Below are 21,333 nucleotides of genomic sequence, written 5' to 3' on the forward strand. Positions count from 1 at the left end.
GGTGAGTAATGCCAAGATAGACAGCGATTAAACGGCCAGTGGGACTTTAAGTATAGTGTAAGTGAAAATATGTACATGTAGTAAATACAGGGAGAAGGCGTGTCCTGCAGCCAGACAGTGTGAAGGAGAAGACAAAGGCAAGAGTAAATCAGATTCAGGGAGGAGGGATGACTCAGTATTTACCTCTTTGAAATTACACCCTGGTCAAAAAGCTAGATTTGTTAAGAATGGCACAAAAAAAAACAGCACCCAGTGTCCCCGTTTTTCACTCATTTCAGGGTGATGGTTAGAAGTAAATATATACAGTGAAGTCTCAGAGTGATGTGCCTTCATTGAGATTCAGGCAGGTAAATACAAAACCTCAGATGCTCAGAAAAGTACAATTTTCAAATCACTCTGGCCTTTCTTCTATGAAAGGACTCCAGTGTAGCCTAAATACTTGTCCTTGCTGTTGTAGTGTCCTCCCTATGAATCCAAAAGTGAATTCATAATGTGTTGATGAATTGAGGGTTAAAGACATTCCCTGTGTGTGTGTGTGTGTGTGTGTGTGTGTGTGTGTGTGCGTAGCGAGTGCCCCTGCTTCCCCCAGGGAGATGATGGCGTTGAAGGAGAGGAAGGCAGACTATGAGTCGACTGGTAATGCCAGTTACCATGGCAACAAGGGTGAACACACATCCCGGAAGGACGCCATGACGGGTAGGAATTCCATACTGCATGTCTGACACAAAAACATATTTTCCCATAAAGCTAATGTGTTTTCAGCTTAGTGTATAGCTTTTGGAATAAATAGCAACCACATGTAAGTGTAGGTTTTACAAATATTTAAGTAATAGTTCTACATTTTGGGAAATACGCTAATTTGTTTTCTTGCAGAGAGTTAGAAGAGAAAATCAATACCACTCTCATACAGTATCTGTACAGTAAATATGAAGCTGGAGCCAGGAGATGGTTAGCTTAGCTTAGCACAAAGACTGGAAACAGGGGGAAACAGCTTGCCTGGCTCTGTCCAAAGGTAACAAAATCCGATTACCAGCATCTCTAGAATTCACTAATTAACACTTTATATGTGTTTGATCAATACAATGCTTTAATGTATCATCATGGTTTTCAATCAGGGTTTAAGGGTTTCATTATGTTAATGTTTGCACATTTTTTCACACTGAGAGCAGTTGTTATGTGGGAAACAGTGAGTTATGGTAAATGGACTGTACTTGTATAGAGCCTTTCTAGTCTTTGACCACTTAAAGGGCTTCACACTACATATCACATTCACCCCATTCACACACATTCATACACTGATGGCAGGTGCCAACTGCTCATCAGTCCAAAGAAACTAACTCATTCACACACACTCACACACCAGAGGCACAGCCATCAGAGCAATTTGGGGTTCAGTATCTTGCCCAAGGACACTTCGACACAGCTCTCCTTAATCATCATCATCCGTCGTCATTTTAATTCTTATTTTTAATGAAATATTTGTAACGTCCACCTGATAACACTGACAGTGTACCCACACTACACTACTGTCTTTACAGTAATATCTGATTAAATGGTTCAGAGCAAGCATTCGTCTGAAGTCCTCATCCTCTCCGTCTCTGCAGGTCAAATCTCCGGTGGGTCTTCCACACTACTCAGAGGAGCATACGTGTCACCTACTGATGACCTGAAGTATAATCAGGTACGACAAGTCACTTTTTTGTGTTAACATGCTCATAATTACTTATGTACGACTGTTGTACCCCGAGAAATGTGATCACAAAGTAGCAGTTTCTGCTGCTAGCAGAAACACCAGAGCTTTGATCTCTTAAGTATTCGCTTTATGTGATGAATTACTACTACTAGCTGTCATTTAATCAAGCAACCTATTGGTATAAGAAGGATTTAGTCATGGAACACAAACCAAGGAGAGATGTAAAAAATTAAAACACCAAAGGCAGATTTATTATTAAATTTCTACGTAGATCTTTTAGGTGTGCCATGCTCTCTGAGGGGAAAACATCTGAAGACCCACAACACTCAGCATCTGATAGACACTCTCTCGTGATGTTTTCCATGCTGCATTGCAAGCTCCTCTTACCTCTTTATGACTCATATCACCTTAAAGAGAAGGAACTGCTGTATAGTAATCCTATAAAAAGTTCTAGATGGACAGCAAAGCTAGTCCATTTATTGTATGGGAATTTAATAGTGACACCAAAGGAGATAAAAATGCTATGAAGTCCAAAAAGGTCACTATAAACTTCTATGTAGCCCCATTTGTGCTTTATGGGAATACTACAGTGAATTGCTTTTAGGGTTTGGCATTCAATTCTGCATTGTTGCCAGTAAAAGCCTTACAGGGTGATGGACACCACTGATGGCCATCACCCCTGATTAATCAAATCCATTTTGTGTTTAGATGCTAGTTTGCTAGCTAGCTAAATGAACTATCTGGTCAGCCAGCCATCTTGTTGTAAACCAAAACTTATTGAGTTAAAGACACTTTACTTTGTTAGAGCAAACTTAATTTAGAAACACATCTTTATTCTAGATGCTGTTACTGTGTAATAGCACTGAACTGACCTATACCAAAATGATTGCTGCTAATTCACGCTTGCTGGAGGTGGGAGACTAATGGTGTGCAGAATCTGTTTTCTTGACCCCTGTGACTGATAAATAACACTTGTTAGATCCTGTATTGACAGATAGGACTGCAGTTAATTATTATTTTCAGAGCAAGCTATCTGGTATACTTTGCTGGCAAACAGCATGAATGCTAGCATTACTAATATACATGAAAGGGTTTCCATGCTCTTAAACCTTTGCTGCCAGTCAATGGTCTTGGACACACACAAGTCTTTTCTTACTACCTAAAGGAGCTAACTTTGTGTAGTCTGATTAGACTACAGTTTTGTTGCATAAAGAGTCGAGATTTCTCTCTTTGTCCGACTGGGCTGATCGTCTGTATCTAGACACGCAGTGCCCAATGGAAAAAGGGAAAGAGAGACAAAGTGTAGCCAACACCTTTAATTAGCCTTGTAAGCTAACAGCTAGCCAGGTTCGGATCTCATTTAGCCGTAGCAGTCAGATTCAGTTGAGTCAGGTCCGAAAGACCTTTGGGTCTCAGTTTTCGAGTTAGCATTTTTACTGCAACTAGCTACCATTACTCACTGGAATTTCATGTGTCATGCTAGCTAGCTAGAGCTGGCAGATGTCTATCACCGTCTGGTGTGTTCTAAAAAAGTTCAGAATCAGAAATACTTGATTGATCCCCAAGGGGAAACTCTTTTGCTACAGCAGCTCACAGCAGCTCACTTTATACATACATATATATATATATATATATATATAAAACACTATAATACAGGTCAAATAAAATAAAATAAATTAAGTACAAAGTGGGTATAAGTATAAAATAAAATAAGTGTGAAGTACAAAGTGTGTTTACCGGTTGATGATAATAATACGGTATAAAGTAATAGTGCATGAACTGCCAAGTTAAGTGTAGCTTATTTATAATGAGACGGAGGATATTGCACAGCAGTAATAGAGGTATGAATAAATATCAATATCAATAAAAAGGGAATTTTAAACTGAAAAGGGTACATTGCACAGGAGTATTAACACAGGATATTGCACAATTATCTCAAGTATTGCAGAGATGTAATGATCAATGTCCAGTTTAATGACTTAGGGTCATATAGACTGACACTTAGAGGGAGGAGTTAAAGAGTTTGGCCACAGGCAGGAATAACTTCCTGTAGCGCTCTGTGGTGCTTTTTGGGGGGATGAGTCTTCCGCTGAAGGTACTCCTTTGCTTGACCAGCACGTCATGGAGTGGGTGGGAGACACTGTCCAAGATGGCGTGTAGTTTGGCCAGCATCCTCCTCTCTGACACCACCGACAGAGAGTCCAGCTCCACCACCACAATTTTGGAAATTTTGGAAATGATTCATTCATTTGTTTTTGAGCAAAGTGCATTATTTCTAAATGCTCAAATTTTCTGAAAGTTATCAGCACTTTTTGACAATATGCTTTCAGACCCGTAGCTGCGCTCACATCCTCGATTGTTTGTCCCTTTATTTCTATGAATCTTTTACAGGTCAGTTTAGAACACTTGTGCTTAGCAAATGGACCTCACTTCGTGATGGTTTGCACCTAGCCATCTCGCTTTTCTCTCAACAATGATCTTTGCCTTTTTACAGATCTCTTCTCAAGGCCTGCCTTCAGAGCCCTACCCTCCTTTCCAAAACCCTCCCCCTCCCGAAAGTGTCAACTACGAGGACCAGGCCTTCTACGAGAACCAGGTTCATGCAGGAGGGCGCCCCCCGCAGGGTGAACTCAACATGCACCTCCAGGGCCTCAAGTCCACCGGCAACTATGTAGACTTCTACTCAGCCTCACGGCCCTACAGTGAGCTCAACTATGAGACCAGCCACTATCCAGCCTCACCAGACTCCTGGGTCTAAGGGGAGACTAGGGTGGAGGATGACGATGAAGGGGGTAGTTTAACAAGAGGAAGAGAGAAGATGCGAGGACAGTTTCCCTCCCTCCCCATCCTCCCCTGTAGTTTCTGAGTAGCATCATAGGTAGCAGGACAACGGAGGGGGAGGATGGAGTGCAGGAAAAGAGACATGAGGAGAAAATCTAAGACATTACACTCCATTCAGAGACATCTGAGGGAGGAGGGAGAGAGGACAAAGAAGGAACAGAAGCAAACGGAGGAGCAGCCATGCATGTGCATGCACACCACCAACAAATCCGACAGACACATTTTCTTTCTGTGTTTAGTTTGTGATCAACAACTGCTAGAAGGTTCCACGGACAGAAAGACCGCCTGCACCGCACCTGAAGGCCTCTGGATACAGAACGTAAGAGGGAGGGACATGATGAAAGAGAACATGATGGAAAAGATAGAAAAAGTGGGAAATATATGGAGATAAAGAAGGACAATGAAAGAGAAAAATGGATCAGTGGACTCGAGGACGGAAGGTTTTGGATTGCGAATGGAATGTGTGAGAGATACCCAGAAGAAACCTGTAAATATGTGGTATAGCAACATGGCTTTTAGTAATGTGAAGCACAAGAAGCAGAGCTGTAGGACATGTAGGACGTCTGTCACACAAACTTTTGTTTCTCTCTATGGCTTCAGCATGATATATCCTCCTCTGGACAAAGAGCGCTTCTGGACTTTGTCATTTGTAACAGGTTTTTTTCTTTTTCTTTTGTTGTGTTTCTACTTTTTTAATTCTCAATTCTGGTTGTATAGTATTTGATGTGCACTGTACATTTACGGAGATGCATTGTGTACTGTACATTGCACTATTTTCTGTGTCATGTCTGGCCTTTCGCCACTGGGTCAACCTCACTTCCTCACTAACTACACCCTCCCCCCCCAAACACACACAAACACACAGTATCTGCACTCAGACCTTCAAAATTCATATCACAGCTACAGACGGATGTCAACGCATCGCTAATGTGAAACATTGGATATGAAATAGGTATTGAAGCATCAATTCTGGTAGGTCACGGTGCTCCTTTTACTGCCCTACAGATAGTTTTCACAGAATAGCTGACAGTACAGCTGCCAAAATAGCTGAGGAGAGGCTCAAACAGTTGAGCAGCCTTTTCCGCAACAAAACTCAAATTTTTTTTGAGGCAAGCTTTGGTTTTTTTGGCGACTATCTTACCTCATTAACACCTCAAATCCCGTTTTTGTTCCCATGACCCCTTGCTTTGAGTGAACTGTGCTCACTGTATATAACCGTGCCAAACAAGGGTTACTTCCCCTCAGCTGAAGAAGGCGGAGGGGAAGGACAGGGGCGTGTAAAAGGGTCCAAGTTCAGCTGAAGTTCTCAGCTGAACATTCTTGCAGTTCTAACAATGCCAGTTTGTAAATGCTTTGGTTTTTCTAAACTGTGTTTTACGGGGATGAAAACTGTCTAACTGCACCGGGACTAGGGTGAAAAATATAAAAACAAAACAAAAAAATAAATAAAAATAAGGAAACCGTGGAGGGACTGTGACCGGGCGGAGCATCGCTTCCTCCAAAGTTGTACAAAATTAGTTGATTTCTGTGTTGTAAAATAATCAATGTTTGAAGTACAAAAAAAAAACTTTTCTGAGCGATGGGTGGCAATTCTAACTTCATGGTAGACAAAACTGTTAATAGAGTACGGATATATATTATATAAATATAAATATATACTTTTTATGTGCCGATGTGGATGTCACTTATAGCAGCAACATTATGGAAAAAGACTTGTAAAAAAAAAACAAAAAACGCTACATGTAGGAATTTTGTTCACATTTTATTTTCTGGTCAACACACTAAATTGTCAACTTTGTGTAGTAATGTTGTTGCTATGTGGAGTAGAGTAGACCAGGGTCCAGGGGCTCCACGTTGTCACTAAAGCAGTCTAAAAAGGTGCTACATCAGTGAGAAGTATTTCCAACATGTCTGTATTTTAACTGTGCACAAAATGTTTGTTTCCCACTTTGCATTGATAACAAACTGATAGATTATCAGCCGTGAGTTCTGATCATGTCACAGGTGACCGTTTTAAACCACATAACAGAGAACAATCATAAGTTTGTTTCCTCCTAAAAGTGTGTTTCCCGTGCATGAAAACCCCCAATTCTGATTAGTTGGTCTCATGACGCTAAAGAGCAAAAATTGCAGCCATGAATGCATGAGTATTTGTTGTCAGTATATCTGAAACTAAATTGTGATTAATTATTTTGTTTAAATTTTATTATCTGAGAAAGGCTAAATTGTGAAAGGTGACAACAGACCCTGGTTCTCCCTACCCACTGCTGTTTAGAAGTCCTAGAGGTCATCTTCCGATGCTTGAAAAAATGTTTCATAATGCAACTGTCCCCACAAAAACACTGGATGAAAAACAGACGTACTGTATTTGTTAGTGAGCATCTGGAAACTGACAACGTTATGTATGTCCTTGTGATCCTTAGGCAGAAAAAACCTGACTATAACACCTGTATGGAGATATAACGTCGGTAACCTTTTTGTTGCTAGACCAAACGTGTTTTAAAAAGAGAATTGTGAATCTTTCTATTGCCTCAAACAGATTGCAACTGCTCCAAAAAATATAAACGGACCATCGAAGAACCTCTGACTTTGGGAGTTGTTTGTTCTGTTGCCAAAAAAGTGTGTTTGTGGTATCTTTCAGTGTGTTACAGTATTATATGATTTAACCATTAATTGTGTATATTGTACAGATTTTTACAGTATTCCTAAAGCATACCATAAGTTTTTTTGAATTTGAAATCCCACTCTCCCTGCAGCATTTGCTTTCTTCTCCTTCAGTACAATATGCAAATTCACTAACAAAGACTTGAAACTTGCTTGAGACCACTTATCATCACAGCGAACATGTTGTTTCAACTTTTCAGTCAATTATTGTTGTGTGGTCCTCTAGTTCCAAAGAGGGACCGTTTTTCAAACCTCCTGCGTGGTGCATTCAAGGACACTCCAACATCTGGAAATTAGTCATCAGTTGCCAAGTTGGTGGAAAATTTTATGCAAGAGAAAAGCAGAAACATCATGAAAGAAATGTGTTTTATCTTTATTATTATTATTATTATTTGCATGATAGCATGAGTATGGGGTGGGCTACGGGGCATGGGGGTGTTTGAAAGAGAACCAAGTGGGCTTGGGACCAAGTCACAGCTGAGACCAAAATACAAAACAGTGCCTATTCAATATTCTGCAGTTATTTGGATTTAGAAGAGTTTGAAATGTGAAATGTGTGACTTTTTCTCAGAGTTGTAATCACGATTTTAGGAAATAATGCAATGTTTATGCGACTAATTTACTTTGTTCGCTGTTCATAAGCTAACTATGAAAGTCTGATACCTTTCCATACATTTGTGCATAAAACTACATGTCTAAAATAAAGACACTTGGTTGCTATGGCAGACACATTACGAAAAGTAAGCATTACCTGCACTTGTAAATGAAAGAATTGTGCATCCTGGTGGACTGATAACTGACTTACAGCAGTCACCAGTGTGCTACGAAACTAAGCAAAACAACGCTGGGCAGGTAAGGCAAAAAAAAGGCAACTGGACTTGAGACCCAAGACCGAGACAAATATGAGCCAAAACACCCACAAGACCGAAATGTTGTGAGACTGGGCTCAAGTATTACAGCATGTTCTGTTTTAATTTGGGTTTGAACACAGAAGTCATTTTAAATTGCTTTAACTGTTCATTTCAGCACATTTCAGACACTTTAGGGACAATAGTTGACATGGTATGAAAATCTCTCTTCCACAGATGGAAATACTGGATGATGCAGTCTCATACAGCAGCCACAAAAAGCTTTCCATTGCTTGAGAAAAGAAGAGAACAGAGGAAACACATGATCGTACCCTTTTAAAATTTAACTGCAAAGCCACTCATGAGATAATCTCTTATTCTGGGCTCTCTGTGTGTGTGTGTGTGTGTGCTGCATCGTAATGTGTGAAGGTGAATGTTCAGGGCCATGTGCTTGCCTGTAAGTAATGTGTTTATCTTAATGTTACATGTAACTATATTGACATCTAAAGGGTCATGAGTGCCCTCTAGTGGTCATTAGAGAAACCGCACCACAGGTCAGGGTGGCGGCCATTTTAGTCTCTGAGAGCTGTTATGCATGGCTCTCTGCAGATAGATCACACACCACAGGCACAGATTTTATCTTTGAGAGCTTTGGGTTTTTCATTACCCATGCACCGTTGGAGCGCAGAACAAAGCACAGGCGAGGCGTCAGTCACAGCTCCAGAAATGAGAGGCTGGCTGAAATGCATCTTTTTCCTTATCTCAGCTACACCACAAATATTTTTTGCAGGACACCTATAGTTAAAATCAGCATGCAGCAGACTCTGGAGGCTGGTTTAATAAATTCTACCTCAAGCTGCATTCCTACTAGTATACAGTATTTCTCTGCAGCAGGTAAAAAGATTTTTTTTAGTATTCTTTTTGGTTCCCAGGACAGATATTTCTAAACATAACTAAAACTAAAACTAAAGTTTTGCTCATGTAGGAGATCCCTATAGTGATTCAGCACTCTGAGGCTTAAGAGGGAGTGTACAGTACACAAAACTCCCTCCAGAATTTCACTGATTCTTTGTCAGTTCTTCATGAATGCACATGCAGACATTTCAACCACAGACATCATCCTTGAGAAAACAATATATCACTTTGGTCATCAGCAGTCTGAAATGTGTGACAGTAAGAACAAAGTTTTAACAGAATGTTGTTTTTTGCTTTTATATTTCTGGTTTCTTCCACTGTCACTGCATCATGAAGTGGTAAGAATAAGTATTTTTCATAATACCAGCAGCATAAAAAAAAAGATAAACATTTAAACAGTTGTGGAAGGATGGCTACATCGTGAATTGCTGTAGTAATATTAAAGTGATTTTTCAGTTGGGCAGCCTCAGAGCATCACAAACAAGTTTATTGCAGCCAACAGTCATTGGGATGATTTTTGTGTGTAATGAAAAAACAGAGAAAGACCTTACACAATTAGAGGCTTCATTAAAACTAAATGTCTTCTTACAATTTCTCCCTGAATGACAAAGAGGCACATGAAATTGACCTATAAGCTCTTTATTGTAGCTTAGCTTCCATAACCCTGGTTAAAATTACATATCAGTATTTTTAAATATAATAAAGTAAGGGTATATGTGATTATACACCAACGATGAGAAATGAAGGTACAAAAAAAGATCCATATCAACATTCAAGTATGAATCACAGTGTTTCCTCAGAAGCCAGTGACAGTGTAACATGTATTTGTCAGGGCCCGGACAGACTGAACAGTTTTTGGCAGAAATGTAAAGAGATCCATAGAGGAAGCCCTTAACAGTCTCCAGTTCACTGAAGTACAGTTCACTGTGGTCCAGTCCAAACCAGTTCAGTCCCAGAGACAAACGGTCAAAAGTAGAAAAGAGTACAGAGCTCATTCATCCCTTTGGTGTTGCATGGTTTACTAACATCGTACCAAAGTCTGTCAGGTTACATGACGGATTAAATATTAAAGGGGCATTTAGTGAGATTTGTCCTGCCTCACAGCACAAAATGACTAACAAATCAATGCTAGACGCCTCACGCCCCCACTTGAAAATATTATTTATATATTTAAGTTTTTGCTCGGTCTAATGCACTAATTTGTTAGCTTTCTCAACATCAGGCATCGACATTTTTTTTACAGTATTATTGGAATTTCTAGTGGTTGCTACTAGAGGGTGATTAAGGTAATACACCATATAGTATGTGTCCTTTTAAACCCATCTCATTTATCTTTCATAGAGATTTACATACTAAAAGTGCCATATTTAATACTTTTTTCCGTACTGACATTTTGTAGCAATATATTTAATGTATTTAGCTCCTCTAAATGTTTTTTTCATTACTGCCATTCCAGAGCAGAATTCATACAGAATACTCACACAGGAACAACTAAGGGTGGGCCTCCATTTCTCACAGAGCAGGAGATACATACAGTACCAGAGAGTAGCAGTGGACTATCTCTTGTGATTATTTTGAAAGTCAACAAGTCACAGCCTAACACTAAGCTGTTTATTTTTGGCTCTGCCTTTCCAATTCTCCACAAAGCCCTTACAAAGCCTGTGTGCGCTGCCTCCTCAGCTCAGCTGTCAAATACTGCTCATAAGCTCATCCCTTCCATGCAAATACCTGTTGTACTATGTATCAGTGCAAAATGGCTTCTTGGCTTCCTCCTGCGTGCTCAGCGATCCTTCCCTGTGGCAATCTGCTGTAGCAGCCAGCTACCTATCTTCATGTGGCCGTGTCAGAGCTCTTCTCTCCATCCTGTGAAATCCCTCCGACTGGCTGTCACCTTCCTGCGTTTTCATGCCCCATTTCTCCCCTCTTGATATTCCTCTCTGGCAAATTTTCCTTTCAAATTTCACTTTGTTCAACCTTTTACCCTATGTGTCCTTTACTCATTCTTTCCAACTCTAAACCCTTTATCATATTCCTCTCCTGTGTTTCTTTTAATGAATCGTTCCTCATTTTGCTTCCTTCTTTGCGGCATAGTATCTAAACCTCCGCTTCAGACAGTTGGACAAGCACTTCTTTTGAAGCATGCTGAAACTCATACTCTTTGTCTTCTTTTGTCACGTGCCATTTAATTTACCATAAATATAAGCTGCCAACATGGAAAAATGTACAGTATGTACAAATATATACTGTATGTGGATTTTTTTTTAATCCCGTATCTCCCACATTGCACCACAAATTATGCCTCAGAAATGAAGAGTGTGAACTCAAGTAGAAACAAGGCAACAAATCCAACAATGTCGGCAATCTCAGCAAACAAAACTGAAAATCAGCAGTTACATTCACATTAACAGAGTCAATTCTTTAGGTTTAATTTTTCTAGAACTGCAACACTGCGTTGTGAGAGCCATGTGAGGGCTTTCCAACAAGACACACTCAAGCTCTTTAAAGTTGCAGAAAGTCTGCTTTCTCGGGTAATGTGAACATACAGTACTCCCCTTTCCCCTCATCTCCTCCTTGTCAGAGGTAACAGTCTTTGCCTCTCCTCCTTTTGCCTCCTCTCTATTCTCTTCATCTTGTAGTTCCATTTGGGAATCTGGAGCTGGTTGTGGTTACTGCTCTTTTTGAGTTTTTCCGGTATAAAGCTCTGAGACGGGGCTTTGCAGAGCCTCACTTTGGGCACCACGATGCCTGGCCGCACGCTGCTTCTCCTCAGCATATTCAGAGGCAGGAGACTTGCTCGTCTCATGGCCACTGTGGACGCCGCGGCCACGTCACTCAGCAGATGCGGCTGGAGGCTGGCCCTCCGATCCCTCACCTTGGGGATGAGGAGGACCCTTGAGTTCTGGAAAAATCTCTTGTAGTTGTTCAGTCTGTCTGGGCCCAGACGCTTCAGCTCTGCCACCCGTTGCCTCCTCAGGATCTCCTGCACGGCGTGACGACGCTTCCCGATGCACGGTGGGCTGTCTGGACACACCGTGCGGCACGATATGGCAATGAATGGACTGGAGATACTGGTGGTGATCCGGACCATGTGGTCAAGAACGCCATCATCCACAGGGTTTATCCTGTTGTTGAGGTAAAACCTATAAGGGCAGCAGGAGATGAGGCTGATCAAACGCCTCCAGCAGGACTTTGGCTCTTGGGCCTGGGCCACCAGCTCCTGCACAAGATCGTTATAGGTTGAAGGAATCATTTTAAAAAAGGACACATTTTGAATCCTTGTACTGAATTTCTCACAGGGGGATAAAAAGCATTATGTGGTGCATTAAATAGCAGGACTGTAGTCATGACGAATTTATTAACCTTCAGCATGGGCCACTCCAGGGAGAAGGAGTCACAGAACTGCTCAGCACAGGGCTTTGACATCAGCTGATACATCAGGTAGGCTGTCTGGTATCGACCAGTGAAGAAAGCCCACTCCCTGGGTGTCATATTGCGGCCATTATCCCGTGCCTGAATATCACTTCCTGGAAACATAAGGAGTTATGGAAGTGGTCGATGCGAGGGAGAATCTGTGTCCAAAGGCTGAACTACAATCTGCTCTACATTTGTGGATTCACCCATACAGCAAATTAGACCTCTACCCTGATATATGCATCTAATAGGCCTAAACATAGCTAGAAAAAAAGGGTTTCATACAAGATGTCATTTTCAAGCGCGGATATACATTGACCGTAATTATTTAAATGTATGTGTTTTACCAGCCAGCATGAGAGCCCTGACACACTCAGCCCGGCCCTGCATGGCAGCCTTCATCAAAGCTGTGAAACCGTGACAGTTCCTCCTCTCGATGTCCAGCCCAGGGAAGTAGTTGAGCAGGTAGTTAGAGATGATCATATGACCTGCAGACCAGAGAGAAACACAGACGTGTTATGCAGGCTAGGGTTTCTCCAGTTTAGTACTGGCAAAGCTTCTTCTGATATACCTCCCATATTTGCTTTTCTACAACCACTCTCTTTTTTTGAGATACTCATCAACATAAAAAACTTTTCTACTTTCTGTCTCACTTGCACCGTATACCATTTCTAGAAAAACATATTGTAGGTGGACTTCATGTCCACGACTCACAGTGAGTGTGCGCACCTGTTCCTCTGAGGTGTTGCAGAGTACTTTGCCATAAAAGGGGATCAATACTTCTTTTAATGAAGCAGAAAATGAAGAGTAGTCTGCAGCTATTCATCACATGCCGCAGAGAGCCATTCATCATCATTAGCAGATGAGAGGCCGAGGCGCCATGTCTGATACATGTGGCTGCATCACTATGAAATTACTTACCATTGTACTTTCTGATGTCAGCCAATAACAGTGATTCTTGCAACTGGAAGCACAAGACCTCATAATATGCTCTGTGCTTTAATTTGGACCAATCTTGAAACTCAATTCTCTGCAATAAAATTTCTACCACTGTAAATTATGCATCGATTCTGGAAATAAATAGTCTTCTGGCAGGCTTCACAATTCTGTTTTTAATTACATTTATAGTGAAATATTAATATTTTGCTCATTTACATTTTAAGTCACACATTATTTACAAAAATCATATAGAGTGTATTTGCAGGGTTGTGCAGAGTTGCAGTGTTACAGTTAGGTAAGTGTCAGGTAACACAACCTTTGTAGCTATGTCACGTTTGTGCCATTAAACAGTTGTAAATAGACAATTTAGGACTACAACCCAATAATAAATAGCGACATGATTTTGACAAATATAATTTTCAGCATCTTACAGATATACAGTGGTGTGAAAAAGTGTTTGCCCCCTTCCTGATTTCTTATTTTTTTGCATGTTTGTCACACTTAAATGTTTCAGATCATCAGACAAATTTAAATATTAGTCAAAGATAACACAAGAAAACACAAAATGCAGTTTTTAAATGAAGCACATTATTATAAAGGGAAAACAAAATCCAAACCTACATGGCCCTGTGTGAAATAGTGATTGCCCCCTAAACCTAATAACTGGTTGGGCCACCCTTAGCAGCAACAACTGCAATCAAGCATTTGTGATAACTTGCAATGAGTCTTTTACAGCGCTGTGGAGGAATTTTGGCCCACTCATCTTTGTAGAATTGTTGTAATTTAGCCACATTGGAGGGTTTTCGAGCATGAACTGCCTTTTTAAGGTCATGCCACAGCATCTCAATAGGACCACACCACTGTATTACTTTAACAAAAAAATATTCACCTTTTTTTTCCCTTTTCTTTCCAGACATAAATTAGCTTAACTTAGTATAAGGACAGTCACTTAACTTTATATTAATTTATTGTAACTATATTAATTGTAAAGGCCCTGCACACCCACACAGATATTTTCAATTGTTCTGTCTGATTAGACCTTTGCTCAGGTAGAAGTTGTTAAACTTTAAAGAAAAAGTTTGGCATTTGGGGAAATACAGTATGCTTATTTGCTTTCTTGCAGAGTTAGGTGAGAAGTTTGAGACCACTCTTACATCTGTACGGTAAATTTGAAGCTACCACCAGCTGCCGGCTAATTTAGCATAGCACAAGACTAGAGACAGGGAAAACAGGTCTGTCCAAATGTAATAAAATCTGCAACAACAGTCAAGGCCGACCAAAGAATAGTTTGCCACTCCTCCACACCAACCTCCTATAAAATTGTCGTTTTTACCCTTCAGTTTATGTACGGATTAAACAAACAAGATACAACGTGTTAATTAGTGAGGTTTAGAGGTCCTGGTAGGTGGATTTTTTACCTTCGGACAGAGCTAGGCTAGCTGTTTCCCACTGTTTCCAGTCTTTGTTCTAAGCTAAATTAGCCAGTTGCTGGTGGTAACTTCATATTTACCGTACAAACATCAGAGTGATATCAATCTTCTCATCTAACTCTCGAGTAAGTGTATTTCCCAAAATGTCAAACTATCTCGTTAACTAAACAAACAGGAGCTGACTCAGGAGCTGCAGTGTCTGGATCTATGATTGCAAGGCACCTTCTGTTCCTGCTTGACAGCTGCTACTACAATTATTGTTATTAGTCTAATTACTATTATTATCATTATTATTACTATGATTATTTTATTATATTAATATTACCACTACCATTACATTATTATTTTAAAATTCTATGTGGAATTTGCATTGTGCTATTGTATGCTCTCTTTCTCTCTCAACCCAACCGGCAGTGGCAGATGGCCGCCCACCCTAAGTCTGGTTCTGCTCGAGGTTTCTGCCTCTTAAAAGGAAGTTTTTCCTTGCCACTGTCGCCAAGTGCTTGCTCATGGTGGGAATTGTTGGGTCTTTATAAATAATATTATAAAGAGTACGGTAGACCTGCTCTATAGGAGCAATGAGTGCAATGAGATAACTTCTGTTATGAATTGGCGCTATGTAAATACATTTATAAATAAATATAAATTTAATTGTATTGAACCGGGTTGAGATCAGGTGACTGTAAAGGCTGTAGCATTTTATTCACGTCATTTTCAAACTCACCAAACCATTCAGTGAGCCCTGGTGTACAGAAGCATCTGAATTTGATATGTTTCTTGCAAATGACAAGGTAATACAAAATGTAAACCATACTTTGGTGTTTCATTTTTACCACTTCTCTAAACTCTACTGTATATACTGTATATATGGGTTCAATTCAAAGGCCTGAGGTGTATTTACCTGCTTGTGCTGCAGTAATAAGAGCAGTGTTGCCCTCGTTGTCCTGCCAGTTAACATCAAGATACGGGCACTGAGAGAGGGCGAGGACCACGTCCACGTAGCCATGGTAGCATGCCAAAATCAGGCCAGACTGAAAAACAAAAACAAGTGTGCTTGAGTTTCTTTCTCTCTCTTTGTCTGTAATTCATTTTGGCTCTTAAAAACACCAAAATGGTTTCTTGGGGCAACGGTGAAGCTTTTTTGTGGATTCATAGCCACATTTCCTCACAGGAGAATATCATTGCAGTGATCCTCATAAAAAGAAATAACGCTTATCAGTCATGCTACCTACAAGAAAGGTAAAAGACTATTTTTCACTGTGTAACAGAGTGATAGTGAGACTAATAGACTGTCAACTTGGAACCTTGCACCTAACTGTCCAAATCGCCATTGGCTGGTTTGCTCTTATTTAAAAGGGTAATCGCTGTTAAATCAGAGTTAGTGTTTGGAACAAATATAAATTATTATTGTTTTCTATCATATTTTCCCACAAAAAACACATTAACAACTGGGACAGGGGTTGCGTTTTTCAAAGTTTTGAGATCATAAGCCTTACTGGTAACTGATAATAATAATCCACCTGGTACGATCACACAGTTTATAGGCAAACCACCACTTTAACCACATTATGTAAACCACTTATTTATACTTAAAGTGAGGGAACCATGTAGCATCCTCTCTATTTCAAACAAAACCTGTGTACATGTACAACTCTGCCCCAATTTACACCTGACATTAACATGCGATCTGTATGTATATATACTATCTGGATAAGGAAAAACATGTTATTGCAAGGTGTAAATACACACAGAACACAATGTGATTAGATCAGCCAGGCCACATCTGGAGGTTGTCCGTGGGTCAGATGTCATTATCCAGATAATGTATCCAGATACAGATCACATGTTAATACCAGGTGTAACCATTTTGTTGTAGTTCCCACTGTAGTGCCAGTCTTCCCAAATGAGGGATGAAAGGAATAAATTATGACTCCCCCACTACCCACTTCTGGGTAGTAATAAAGCACCACTAAAGGTACAGCTATAGAGTTCGTTGACCAATTAAATTTTTATGGAAAACGTGAACTTTGAAACAACACAGACAGTATTGCAATTATGTTCTGTGAATGTGTCTGTTCTGAACAAAGAGGAACTCAAACCACTGGTGAGGGTACAGAAAGATGATTTTCTTACAGTCAGAAAAGTTGAAAAGGGTGAATGCCACAGTATGCATTCATACAGAAAGTATGAGCGAAAGTTGTGAGGTGAACACCAAGACTGAGATGACTAAGGTTAGTGCTGCACAGTCAGTAGGCCAGCCTGGTTCTAATGTAACAAATATTAAAGATGACATCCAGTTTGCAGTTATCTACAAATTGTTTGTGTTAAGGTTTTTTGCTGGAGCACACTATAAACAGTGAGTGAAATAATTCAGCTCAGTTCAATGGCATTTCAATATGTTATGTCAACACACTCCCAGGTGTCATCACTGACATCACTGTCACAGTACTCCAGGACAATCCGTCTCTGTCTGTTCCACGTCTATAAGCATACAGTATCTCTTAACTAGTGCTCAGGTCAATGTCTTAGTGAGCCCTTTAAATGCTAAGCCACAATGGCAAGCTGCTTCTTGACATTGTCACTGTGCAGTTTACACTCTCCATCTGTCACTGGAGGCTTAACCAACTGCTCTGAACCCTCCTTCAGGATTTGACCTTCAGTGGCTCGTTGGTGTTCAGGAGCTGCATCAGGCTCAGCTGGCCTGACCGCAAAACCTGATGACTCACTTAGGGTCAACATGCTTTTTATCCTTCATTGTACTTTTGTGTTACATACCAGAACTCGTGTTAGTTATTGGACTTATCAATTGTAGGATTATATGTATCATAAACACTACCTCTTCAAAGAAATTCTACATTTTAGACTTGACCAATGAAGGTCTGAGGACCCGAAACATTGTTAATAAAGTGAGTACGAGTGATCAACAGTGTAAATTTTGCTTTTTTTCAGAATCAGAATTTTTGATACGATGCACCTGCCAATAACACCTATTATTATTAATTTATTAATATTAATGTCACCACTACCATTAAATTGTTACTATTTTAAAAATTCTAGGTGGTATTTGCATTGTGCTTCCCTCTCCCCCAACCCCCAAAACCTTACACACCAGCGGCAGATGGCCGGCCACCTTTGAGTCTGGTTCTGCTCAAGGTTTCTGCTCCTTAAAAGGAAGTTGGGATTTGTTGGGTCTCTGTAAATAACATTATAAAGAGTACGGTCTAGACCTGCTCTATAGAACTCTATACTTTCTGGAGTGCAAGAACTTTGCAGTAAATGTTGCCTAACTTTGAACCTTTGAAGCAGTCATTGGTTACCATTAATTTCCACACAATACGAAAATCAACTCGCTGACTCAAAATTTGCTGTATAATCTATCATAGTGAACGTTAAGTTGGCATAAACTTAGGTCAAAGTTATATTGTTGTTTCAAAGAACCACAGTGCAGACTATTAAATAAAACTAAATTACCAGGCAATCATAATGGAAAATGAATGGAAACCAATGGCTGCCTGAAAAACAGTAAAATATATCTAAAAAGCTGAAACTCTACAGAAGTCATTGGCAAATGGTCAACTAAAGTATATATGATTTGTAGAGCTAAAACTTACATAAACACTGGTACAGTCCTTTAAGATTGATGCTCATGGAATATCATGTATGTACACCTATTATAAACTTTGTGAGAAAACTTAGATTTCAGGAAAGTTCAGGAAAGTTGTAAACAAAATGTAGATGTTGCTGGTTTCAAGCTGGCTTTGATAACAAGCACGTGAAGTGCCTGAAAAAAACCAATTTCATTAAAATGCATTGAACCCAAACACCTACTCTTCTGTTCCTATCCGTCTCTTTCACTTCCTCTTCGGTCACTCCTTGTCTGATCATAATCTTGACAATGATGGAGTTATTGTTGCAGCAGGCCTCAAAGAAGGAAATGGGCTTGGGGCTGTCAGGGCTTGGTGACCAGTACTTGTGGGACACAACTGAATTGTCTGGGGGATAGAAAGAATCGTCCGAGGCAATGCTCTGCGTGTCCGAGCGATCCGGAAGGGCATCGAAGTCCAACTCCTCGAACTCCTGGTAGATATCGTCCTCATCCTCCCAGTAGTTTCGTGTGTAATCAACTTCATTCTCCTTGTTATCATCCTCTCCTGACATCTCACACTCATCCCCATTTTTGTCAACATTGGTGATGGACATGACAGGTGTATCCATAGCCACTTTATTGGTCCTAAACTCAATCGCACCCAGTCCCACGCCTCCGGACACTCCATTCTCTCGAACCTTTGAACCTTCACTTTGTTCCTCTATTATTAACACCATTTAAACCCTCCCCTGCCCCCCCACACTTTTTAAAATTTTTGTGGGGTGCCAGGACAAGAGGACCTAGAGTTTATGTCCACAGGCCTATTGAAATACGTTGTCTCACCCTGCGTGACGGAAGACTGAATCCTGCCAGGCTGTTGACGTCTATCCCTTTCCACCTTTGTCAAGTTTCCCATGAGATATGGGTCACCATAGGTCACAGGGGAGGGATAAGATAATTACACATGCTCCCAATCCTCCGTCAATGTTTGATCAATCTTAGGGTGCCATAGAGGTTAGGATTCCCCAGACCTCCACAAGACAATGTCATCAAGAAAGGTTTGATCATATGCATGATCTGAGGTAGTCACTCTGGATTGGTGAAGTGACCACAGAAAGTCAATAAAAATTCCTCTGTCACATTGTTTAATCATGGCATTAGAACCCAGATGGGCAGCTTGAATTCCCGAATTCTTGAAGTCTTGAAGTTCAAGCTAAAGTTGTCCTCTGGAAAGTAGAAGAACAGGCATTCGTCCTGGTTGGAAACAGTAACAGTCACCACTAACGGCGCTGAGCAACTAATCCTGTGTTTCCCTGTGGAGAAAAGTTGAGCTTCCTTTGATGATGGCCAGCAATGGGATGAGACATACTCTTGAACTGACGCATGATAATCCCTTTAGTCGCTCTCTCTTTAGCTCTAGCCTGTCCTGTCTCGTTCCCCTCCCTAGTGACAAGAGTTTATTGTATTCCAACAGAAAACATTCAAAGTGTAAAATTGAATGGTGCAAGGACAGAGGGAATGTCTTAACTTTTGAAAATCGTCTTTCTTAATATGAGGTAGTCACTCTGGATTTATGTAGATATTTTACAAGGACAACAGAAGAAAATAAGCAAGTGAACCAGTGAGTTCTTTTCACAAGACATTAAAAGCACTGAACACAGAATTATGTAAAATAAATGCAACAAATGTAGAGACAGACCTAAAAATCCATGCCAGTGTTTACAGCAACATTCATTTACTACCTTTGTTCTGACAGAGATATCCTTATTAGAGAATTAAAGTTTATTAGTGCAACTTCTCAAGCCAACACCACCCCCTCTGGTTTCACCTTCTGCTGTGCTTAACACTGCCAGCTTAAACTGGATTTCTCAACCACATGATAAAACGTTTGTGTACAGGTTACACTGGAAGGACTGGGATCACCCCAAACCAAGACAGAGTTCAGGCCCTAATGTCACCTTCAGCAGTGTCTAAGGCATACTTTTTGTTGAATGCAATGCCATCTCCTCAAACCACCAATATGACTTGTAATACTTGGATCCCTTTTGATTAATAAATAACTTTTGGAATCAGTTAAGGCAATTTATAAAGACTCTACAGTAAGAATGTGTATCAAAGTGACAGTAACAGAACAACATGACAGCAGATGGTAAAACCGCTCTGGCTGCATGCATATCGAAACAGCCATAATAATTTGAACGTTTTTCAATTGTGAAATTTAACCATTATAACTTAATGCTGAAATTTGAATACCACTTATTTATAGCACTGAAACATTTTGCTTTGAAAACCATCTATGTGAATTTATGTGGTTTGAATGCCCATCTTTGAAAAATCCAGCAGTAAATTTCAACTGGTGCAATTTCAAAAACATAATTTTCTTTTATATTTTTAGGGTTTACAAATTCAGACAGCAATTTCAAGTGTTTAATATTCAAAACAATGATCAAGTCACTCAAATTCAATTAGTCAGATTCTGATCTAAAAAGCCTGCGATAACAGATTTTTTGGCCACTTGTGGGCAGCAGAAATAAGCTGTGAACACAACACTGAGGGGCATAGTCTAATATCCATAAGCAGTTAAACTGAAAACTATTGGCGCCTTCAGACAGTTGGTGGTAACTGAAGTGCATTTATAAAGGGGCGTCACACCCGGACTTTCCAGCGAGCATAGCAGCAGTGATTGTAGCCAGGCGAAGCAATAGCGCATGGCACAGAGACAGTACCTGATACTCACCACAAGGGAAAGAAACTGGAAAACAACATAAAACCTGCTGCTGCAAGAAGCGGAGACGATGGGTACGCACAGTAACAGTCCAGCAGAGAGCAGAGTAGGAGAGTACACTTAAAGCGCCACAAATAACTCCACACAGAGTGAGTCATAGAAAAATGAGAGACATGCCGTAGATAGAAACAAATGAAAGAGCGGGGGGGAGTTATTAGATAATTAGAATAGTTATACTTATAATTAGAATAAGTTCTCTTTCAAATCAAATCTCTTTCCAC

At 40.2% G+C, this 21,333-nt stretch overlaps 2 protein-coding genes across 17 annotated transcripts in view; one reads left to right on the plus strand and one right to left on the minus strand.

Moving 5' to 3' along the window:
* Nucleotides 1–7,114, plus strand: part of ctnnd2b (catenin (cadherin-associated protein), delta 2b) — a 185,118-nt gene extending 178,004 nt beyond the window's left edge. For all 16 annotated transcript variants that reach the window (XM_044218779.1, XM_044218781.1, XM_044218782.1 and 13 more), the window contains 3 exons: nt 568–696; nt 1,605–1,681; nt 4,188–7,114. In XM_044218779.1, coding sequence (XP_044074714.1) covers nt 568–696; nt 1,605–1,681; nt 4,188–4,451 — 470 coding nt within the window. In that variant the 3' untranslated portion in view covers nt 4,452–7,114. The remainder of the gene's footprint in view (nt 1–567; nt 697–1,604; nt 1,682–4,187) is intronic.
* Nucleotides 7,115–7,552: 438 nt separating this feature from the next.
* LOC122886499 (ankyrin repeat domain-containing protein 33B-like) lies at nt 7,553–20,437 on the minus strand. Its single transcript, XM_044218796.1, has 5 exons — nt 18,570–20,437; nt 15,643–15,772; nt 12,720–12,860; nt 12,322–12,485; nt 7,553–12,178 (listed from the first exon to the last, which is right to left on the minus strand). Exons 1-5 carry the CDS (start codon nt 19,062–19,064, stop codon nt 11,522–11,524), a joined length of 1,587 nt encoding a protein of 528 aa, XP_044074731.1. The 5' UTR covers nt 19,065–20,437; the 3' UTR covers nt 7,553–11,521.
* Between the last annotated feature and the right edge of the window lie 896 nt (nt 20,438–21,333).

The sequence above is a fragment of the Siniperca chuatsi genome, linkage group LG13, assembly GCF_020085105.1.
Source record: "Siniperca chuatsi isolate FFG_IHB_CAS linkage group LG13, ASM2008510v1, whole genome shotgun sequence".
Classification (NCBI taxonomy): domain Eukaryota; kingdom Metazoa; phylum Chordata; class Actinopteri; order Centrarchiformes; family Sinipercidae; genus Siniperca; species Siniperca chuatsi.